Here is a 9225-nt window from a genome sequence, read left to right as displayed (position 1 = left end):
GGGCTTCTCCACCTGCTGGCTGGGAACTCGACGCTCCTCCGGTCCTTCTGTCCAGCAGATAGTCGTTTAGGAACCCGCTCTTAACCAGATCGTCGAGCTGGTATCCTAAAGACAAACACGAGTCCAGGTTGTGGCCAAAGCACTGGTGGAACTCGCACCAGGCGTCCGGTTTTGACCCCAGCACCTTGTCGCCCACCTTCTCGGGCGCCTTCAATCTAGCAGATATGTTAGGGATAGCGATCAGGTCCGCTAGTCCCATGACGAATTTGTGCTTAGGCGGGCGATTGTACTCTCGGCGTGCTGGTTGTTGGCGTGCTGGTGGTTGGCGCGCTTGGCTTCTTCCCTTATTTCTCCTATCGTAAGGATAGCGAGTCCTTTGGTCTTTTCTGACCGCCGCCGCCGTTTCCAGCACCCTCTGCGGCTGGATCCTGGTCTGGGCGCGCGGCCTGGCGGGAGCCACGCTGCCTCTCTTCTCGGCGACTTCACTCTCGTCGGCGATGTGGGCCACCGCAAGTCGCCTGACTTCAGCAAACGTCGCTGGATGAGCCCTGATCAAGGCCTCGCAGAATGGCCCTGGCTGCACGCCCTTCTTGAAGGCATAGACCAGCATTTCTTCATCCTTGGCCGGCGATCTGACCATCTGCGCTCCGAAGCGATTGAGGTAGTCTCTGAGGGACTCCCCATGGTACTGCCTTATATCAAACAGGTCATAGGACACCCTGGGTGGTGCCTTATTCACAATGTACTGCTCGACAAAGATTTTCGAGAATTGCTGAAAATTGGTTATGAGGCCATTAGGCAGGCTCACAAACCACTCCATCGCCGTTCCTTGGAGCGTACTCACGAACATCTTGCAGTAGACGGCGTCCGACCCTCCCGACAGCATCATCTGTGTGTGGAACGTGCTCAGATGAGCTTCTGGATCCTCCACGCCGGTAAAAACAGCTTTAACCGGGACCACGCTCGTGGGAATTGGCGTGTCGGTAATCGCCTGAATAAAAGGCATTGGGAACACACGAGGTGGCGTCGACGGTGCCACCTCTTCAGCAGAAGAACGTCCCTGCTGCTCCTGAAGAGCTCGACGCAGCTCCTCAGCTACCTTGCTGAGCTCCTCATTCCTGGCGCGGGAGGCGACCAGGTCCTCATGTATCCTTGCCTGCTCCACGCGCGAGGCTTCCACAGTCGCCTGCAACGAGCGCATCATCTCTGCCATTTGCGCCATGGTCATGGCGGCGTCGCCTTCAGCAGCGACGGGAGCCACGGGACTGGAACGATTGCTTCTCATCTTTCTCATTAACTTCAGCGAACCACAGGAATACAGCAAACAACACTTCAACCACGATCGAAACAGCGATCAATCGGAGAAAACTCAAGAAACTGCGCAAGAAACCAAGAACACCGCAAACCTTCGCAGAAAACCACAAAAGAACTCGAACCTCCACCAGACAGATTGCGCGCAAGCAACCAAAGACCTCACTCCACCGATTGAAAGCCAAACAATCGGTACAAAACACAAACTCACCGAACGAAACTCAAAGAAGCTGCAAACGACGGTTGCACCAGCACACAACCGCGCAGAAAACCTCGAAAACTTCCACGAACTCACGCTGTGGATGGGAGCACGTTTTACACGGCCCCACGGTGGGCGCCTGATGATCCTGCCTGTTGACCGGAGCGCTGGAGAGTGCCTCGTCAAAGGATCGACGTGCGCACCGCTTATCACCTTCGTTCCTCCTCTGGATCTACTTCAAGAACCTGCAAAGAAACGACACGGCGCCGCTGCGGCCGATCGCACTCCGACGCTCAAGTCAGTGACGGTATCACCAAATACTAAGAACTAGAACCGTGCAAAAACTCTCTCTCACAACAGCTCTGTCACTCGCAAGCGTAAAGTGTATGAACTGAACGTGCGTACCTCAGAAAGTTCGTTAAGAGCTCTTATATACCTGGTGATTTTCTCTCTCCTGGCAGTTACAGACTTGGACACGTGGCTCGTATCCAACTGTACACGTGCCATCATTTGGAGGCTCCCTGACTTGGCGCTGCTTCTACTCTCATTTTGGCTAAGTTACCTATGCATGGTACTGCCCAGTGCATAGCTAACTTAGGAGTGCGATCTCTACTGAAACTGGCGAGTTAGGGCCTTCATACACCTTCCCTGTGGTCTCGCCGGCCGCCTTCATAATCTGCTTCTCCTTCATCTTCGGCGATGTGCTTGTTCTGGCGATTTCCGACTGCTTGGTCGCCTGAGTCTGCATCTGGCGACTCCATCCTCAACCTGGCGATCGCCTATGCTGGTAAACTGGAAGTCGGAACACGCCAACTTAACAATCGGCGACTACACGTGCCTCCCGACTTCCTTCTTAACTGCCAACCTGGCGCCTTGTCAACACGCCTATACTGTAGCAAGGTACCACGTCATCATACCCGACCACCAGGGCGGTACAGGTTCGAAAAAACAGGTTCTACAGTGTTGTTTACTCTCGGTCTAGGATTTATTGCACTTTATTGTTTGGGATTCTTTATCTGAATTTTTTATCAGACATTCATAATTGTGTTGTTGAGTTGTTGTTAAATTTTGAGCCTTAAATTAGATGTACAAAATTTGCAATAAATTTTTAATTCATCTCTGTCTGTGCTGAAATAAAGGTTCATCTGTGACCTAATGCTTCCCTATATGTCAATTTTTTTTTTTTAATTCAATACTCATCTATTGGACCTCAAGTTTGTTGCATTTGATCACAAATTGTGTTAAGGTTCTTGGATAAAAATTTCATCAATAAAATTCTAGCTGGAAAAAGTTTCATAAATTTTGGACTTGTCAATGTTATTTACTCTAGATTTTTTGTTTTGTAATCCATTCTAGATTTAATCTTAGGTTCCCTTAGTTTGTGATAAATTTTCTTCTTTCCTTTAATTTTTATTTGTCAAATTTTGGCTTTCTATTTCTGCTTGTCTCATTACATTAATTTTGTTTTATATTTCCAAATTCTGCTTTTCTTGCTTTTGTTTCTTGGATTCATTTTTTGGTGAAGGGTTCGGTGATTCAACTTTTGGTGTTGAGGAAGAGAACTCTTGGACTTCTTCTTTGAGGGTGATACTTGGTCTAGAAAGTTTCTATAAAAGAAGAGAAGGAGAAAAGAATTTTAGAGGACAACTTCAATTCATCGTCCACATCAAGAAGCTTCAATCACTAAAGGAGTTCATCACAGTTGTGTTCTATTTTTGTTCTTGAATTTTCGTATCACAAAACCTTTGTGGAATTTTACTTTTGGGTTGATCTGGACTTTGCTCCAAAGGCAATCCCAATAGAAATTCTAATAGTTTACACGTGCATTGATGCAATTCTTCTTGAATGTTGAGTGAAGATTTATGAAAGACAACAGAAGACTTATAGATTTATGGAGGAAGCACCAAATGGTCATGGAAGTTCTTGGTTTAGGTATAAGTTTTACAAGGTGCAAGGGCCAAGGAAGAGGTTAGGCCAACTTCCTTGAATTTCTAAGAATGCAATGAGCATCACAGAGAGAGACTTGGATAAAGTGTGATGAGAATTCCAGAAACACAATTTCATATATCAATCAAGTTTAGAAATTACACGAGGGGAGTCTCTTATTTATAATTTAAAGAGACTCCTAAAAATGACTAATGAGTTCTCAAAATATTCTCCACTCCTAATATGCCATGTGGCAATCCTATATATAGAAAACTCTCCATTCCTATCTTGCCATGTGGCAATCCTATTTACAAGAAAAAGATAAAAATAATTATGTTTCTTCTTCCAAAGAAGTTAAGAGTAAACAAGTCCAATGTTTTAAGTGCCTTGCAAAAGGTCACTATCCTTCTGAGTGTCCTCAAAAGACAAATTTGGTTTGAAAGGAGCAAGATACTGAAACTATTGAGACTTTATCTTCTTTTGAAAAGGAAGAAAAGGTTGAAATTCTAAGGAAGAAATCCAACCATGAACAAGTGAGTTATAAGTAGTTCAACAACTTTTGCAAAGTCGTCCGTTTGAACTAGAACAATCACAAAGAGAGAACTTATTCCACACAATATGTAAAGCTTTTTTATAACGTTTGTTCTTTAATTGTGGATAATGGATCTTGTTGTAAATGTTGTAGTTCCAGGTTAGTGAATAAATTGGCCTTAAAAGTAACACCACATCCCCAACATTATAAACTCAATTGGATAAGTCAAGAGGGAGGAGTGGTAGTTGAAAACCAAGTGAATGTATCTATAGCCATAGAAAAGTATAAAGAGAAAAATTTGTGCGATATAGTTCCAATGGAGATAGGTCACATCATTCTTGGGAGACCCCGACACTTTGATCATAATTCTTATCATGAGGGTCATACAAATAAAATCACTTTTTCTTTTGACGGTCATAATTTTTTTTTGTATCCTCTAACACCTCAACAGGTGAGAGATGATGAAATCAAGTTAAAATAAAAAATAGGAATAGTGAAAAAGAAAAATTTGAAAAAAAATAAACAACTTGTGTCATTTTCATCAAAACCTATTTGCATGTTAAAGTCTTCTTTTGAGAGAGGTACTTCTTCTTCCCTTTTTCTTCATCTTTTAGTTTTAAAAAAGATTTTCAAAATAAAAAACAAAAACAAACAAAATTTTCTTCTCCACCATGATGGTTGTATACCATTTTAATCTTTATCTTTTGTATTCTTTTAAAGTTTGCTATTTTTTAAGATGGATACATGATCCTGGTGGATTGTGCTGACAATTTTGGTGGCTTACTTGAAACGGATTTGAGGACAAATCCTTTTAAAGGGAGGGACCCTGATGAAGGACCATCTTCACTTCCAAGCCACCATACTTCTAACTAAGAGCAGAAGATAAAATACAAAAATATATAGAAAAAATCTTTGTTTTAGTTTGTATAAATTCTATATAGTAGAATAGTATTTTCTGACTTTGTATTTATGAGCCACACTTTTAGAATAAGTTAAAAATAAATTCCAAAACCTTTTAGAAACCTTGACTTAACATTTAAGCAAAGGTTTCTAGAAGCATCTTGAGGAAAACTACATGGTTTTGATCTTTAACCTTCACCATAGTTAAGTTTGACTTAACTAAGGTGAAGTCATCCAAGAGGCATGGTTTATGAACACTTGAGCCTAAAAGTAAGTGGCTCCTCTCTTGTATTTTTTATACTTGAATGAATATTGAATTGTGTTCTTGAATTTTCAAAACATTTCTCTTCAAGTCTATCTTTACTAGATGCTTTCTAACCTAGAAGAAACTCAAGGAAGTTCTTAAGATCTTCCTTGGCCTTTGCACCTAGAAACTACACCTTCCTCTCCTTTTTTCAAAACTCATCTCGGTGCTTCACTCAATCTCTTCCAAGAATTCCGCTGCCTCCATGAATCTCCTCCAAAACTCAAGAACCGGATTGCATCACCATGTGTTGCATTGCCACTTCTGAACTTAGGTTTCGGATGTTCAGGGACACTTTGCTAAATCTCTCCCTGAACACTCATAGTGGATCTCCCTTTTCTTGTCATATGTTCACAAGTGCAATGGAGGTTAAATGATGTGCCCAAATTGTTGCAAATTGTGTTCCGAATTTGGACATTAGTGTCTCAATGCAGTCTATGGAACTTGGAGGAAGTCTTGTGACCCAGCTAAGAGTTCCCACTTTGAGTGATGTCGGTAATGAGTCGTTGGACGTGTATAGGCTTATTTGGGTGGTGTAGACATCCACGTGTTTGTCTAGATTTGTTATCCCATTGTAGTGATTCACATTCAACCCCTTCCAGGTAAGGGGTAGTTGTGCCTCCATGGTGTTGTCGGTGAATCGGTGTCTTCTAGATCCTCCCATGGTTACGGATGTGTGAGTAGACTGGTTGAAAATAATTACAAATATTAACATTAATAATAACAATAATAATAATTGTTATTTAATAATTAATGAAAATTAATTTATATATTTGATTATTTTATAAGTATATTATTTTTGTAACTTTTTAAAATTTATATATCCATATCAAATTATTCATAAACTTTTCTTTATTTTTTTAATTTTTTTTCTTCTTCTTATAATCTAGACAACTACACTTTCTATTCTTTTCTGCTTCCTTTATTTCTTTTTTCACTTTCTCATTTTCCCTCCTCAATCAAACACACCTTGGTGACATGCTATTTGAGAATATAATATTCCAATAGGCACACTAGAATGTATAATTGTGGTATTTGTTAACGTTGCGGATTGTATGGCCTGGAAGCAATATTGTATTTTTGTTAAAATACAATCCCTAATCATATGGGTTGAGAGTTACGAATTAGATAATTTGGGGAACACCATTGTAGCAATTCAGAACACCCAATGGAGAAGATATACTTAGTAATTCTGAAACACTTACTTTGAAAGTGTAAGAAAATTGTTACAAAACATATATTCCAAAATTAGTTATTGATAGTCTCATTACATGCTTTGAAATAGCAACGTTAATGTTTTGTGTTCCATAAAAAATTTTTGGTCCCAAATTATTAATTCTGAAGGAAGGATTGCTTTTGACACAATTGTAATGGATTAAGCGTTTTAGACTTTGATTGCAAAATGGATATCGTTTTTATTCTTTGAAGAAATTATATATGATTATGTTAAAGAGTATTTATTAAGTTTGGGTTTATCATTGTTATATTAAGATTAGATAAAAAATAATTAAAAAAATATATAAGTTGTAAAAGAGATTGTAAATATAGGTAAGAAGGATCGTTGGAACTAGAATACTAGAAAATATGAATATGGTTTTAAATTGTAAGGAAAATTAATGAATAATTATGAATTGTTAATTTAGTTTTGGAAGTGATAATAATAAAATGAGAGATGTTGAGGGATTAAGAATCCTAAAAAGAAAGGGAAGTCGAAAAAGAATTAAGAGGAGTGTGAATAGAAAATATAAGATATAACGTGGGAATGGGCTGGATATCATGAGTGGGTCCAGTTCCAGAGGAAGTAGTGGCGAGGTGAGTTAGGGTTTTAGGGAAAGAACATTACAGAGGGGTTATTTAACAACTGTTAGGCGGCAAACATACAGTGAGTGGGAAGCAATGGATTCGTTCTCAAATCCATCGGCTGGGTCGTCGCAGCAGTTATCTGCGCAGGATATCAGAAAGCAGTTGAAGAATCAGCTGGCCTTGGAGTATGCTCAACAATTTCTTGAGGTATCTACTTTCCCCTTTTAACTCCTCATATGGAACCTTTCTTAGCCCCATACTGTTCAATGAAACCAGATCGAGTCTAAGGAGAATAGGAAGGAAACAGAATGTGGGAGTAGAGGATAGGCATAATAATTCGTATACAAGTGTCCTAGGCTATGAAGGGCATAGGCTCTCGATCTCTCCTAATTCTTCTTTGATCATTTATTGTGTTCTACCATGCGTTTCTGTTTGTTAAGCAGTGTTTTCCTATCTAAAGAATATTTCAACCTTAACCATGTGGAACACCGACAAAAGAAACATGTAAGAAGCAAATTGGGAAAATTCAATTATGTAGGTCAATGAGATGCAATTGATTGTGAAATTCAAATTAATGTAGTTTAATGATGGTTTTCTCATCTCTTAGAAAGATGATCATCTCGGAGAAAGATGCCATTGCAGTGATTGATGTGTTTCTTGTTCATGGTTGTTCATGAGTCATTTTTTTTATGAACACCGGATAACTGATGCTTTAAATTATTGAAAAGCCTTGTGCAATTGCAAATTCTTGGAAGTACTGATTTTGTTTAGTGTCTTAATTTATACAGTTGCACTCATCTTCCCGTTTGCGTTTATTTTGCAGACAGTGGGAAAAAAGTGTTTTGAGAAGTGTGTGACGAAACCAGGTTCAAGTCTTGGTGGAAGTGAAAGCAGTTGCATATCTAGGTGCGTGGATCGATATATTGAAGCCACCGGCATAATTAGCAAAGCGTTATTTACTTCGCAATGAATAGGACAACCTTCCCAGGAAATGTAATTGCTCAACATTTGAGTACCAATTTATAGACGTTGGAGATTATGTGGTGATCTTCGGGTTTTTTTTTCCTCAACAATCATGCTTTTTATATTATATTATACACGAGTACGTATGACCCGTGAAGTTCAGGCTTATCTCTATGCTTCCCCGTGAAGTTCAGGCTTATCTCTATGCTTCCTTACAATGAATTTATGTTCTAGTAGTGTATATTCCTTTTACTTACATCAAGACGTTGTGTAAATATGCTATCTGAAGCTGTCCGGTAAGTAAAATAAGTTAAATAGTGTTGAAATGAAACCTAACATTTTGGAGACAATCACATGGATCGAAATCATGGATTTCGGTTTCACTTCACAAATAAAGAGCTTATAGTGGTTGTTGACAATTGATTTATGATTTAATTGCTCTCGTTGATTAGGCGATGATTGTTGGATTGTTTAATTGGTATTTCTTCAATTTCTCACACTTCAAATTTAATTATAAATATAGTGGTGGTTAAAACTAGTTACTATTCCCAACTTTAAAACTTTCAGCCCTTTTGGACATAAATGGCCGTTAGTATTTTTTTGAAATTAAGGAAGTTGATTAAATTTTTATTGAAAGTGAAATTAAATTGAATAAAATAAATTAATAAATGAACGACTAAGTAAATAATTTAGTCTATTAGAACAAATAGTTTAATTTGGACATGTGGAAAGGTCACTTGAAACGTGAGTGTTCGTTTTCAATATCTTGAAATAGGTTAGCTTTTAGAGATGTGTGAATATTAAATACTCCTTTTTTGTCAAATCAAATTATACACTATTTATTTACCTGCTAATCATATTACAAATTTTACTACAACAAAATATTAGGCTTCGTTGGACTTTTATTATTTATACTTTTATTTACTGAATTCATACTTTATATCTTCGACTTTGCTTTGGGTTTCAATGTGATTTTTATTAGGCCTTGTCAAATTGATTTTAACGATTTACGTTCTTCTTATTAGATATATCTGTAATCTAGTAGTCTCTGAAATATTATCAAAAAATAAATCTGTTATATTGGAGTTTAACCTGTTAATATTTTTTCTCTAATTCTATAATCAGAAAATCAATAAGTTGTTTTGGTTTAATCTTTCGATACTTTCTTTGTTATTAAAATTGGAAAGAAAACAAATCAGTTTGTTTTTAAGATGATCGGTTGAAATTGATTTTGGAATTTATTTCCTAAAACATGTTCACATATTTTCTAAGTAAAATTGGTTGACA

General features: G+C 38.3%; 1 protein-coding gene across 1 annotated transcript; it reads left to right on the top strand.

Annotated features, from left to right (window-relative positions):
• The first annotated feature begins 7006 nt into the window (after nt 1–7006).
• Nucleotides 7007–8106, top strand: TIM13 (translocase of the inner mitochondrial membrane 13). The gene is made up of 2 exons (XM_068638342.1): nt 7007–7182; nt 7799–8106. The coding sequence occupies exons 1-2, from the start codon at nt 7069–7071 to the stop codon at nt 7943–7945; spliced, it is 261 nt and encodes an 86-aa protein (XP_068494443.1). The 5' UTR covers nt 7007–7068; the 3' UTR covers nt 7946–8106.
• Nucleotides 8107–9225: the final 1119 nt, after the last annotated feature.

Source organism: Phaseolus vulgaris, chromosome 6 (genome assembly GCF_051622355.1).
Source record: "Phaseolus vulgaris cultivar YP4 chromosome 6, ASM5162235v1, whole genome shotgun sequence".
Lineage (NCBI taxonomy): Eukaryota > Viridiplantae > Streptophyta > Magnoliopsida > Fabales > Fabaceae > Phaseolus > Phaseolus vulgaris.
This window is presented reverse-complemented; position numbering and strand designations above follow the sequence as displayed.

What these genes read in the sequence shown, in the direction of transcription:
- TIM13 (XM_068638342.1), top strand. Translation starts at nt 7,069, where the DNA reads ATGGATTCGTTCTCAAATCCATCGGCTGGGTCGTCGCAGCAGTTATCT. An exon ending in ATGCTCAACAATTTCTTGAG is followed by an intron (nt 7,183 to 7,798) that starts GTATCTACTTTC and finishes TTTATTTTGCAG; the next exon opens with ACAGTGGGAAAAAAGTGTTT.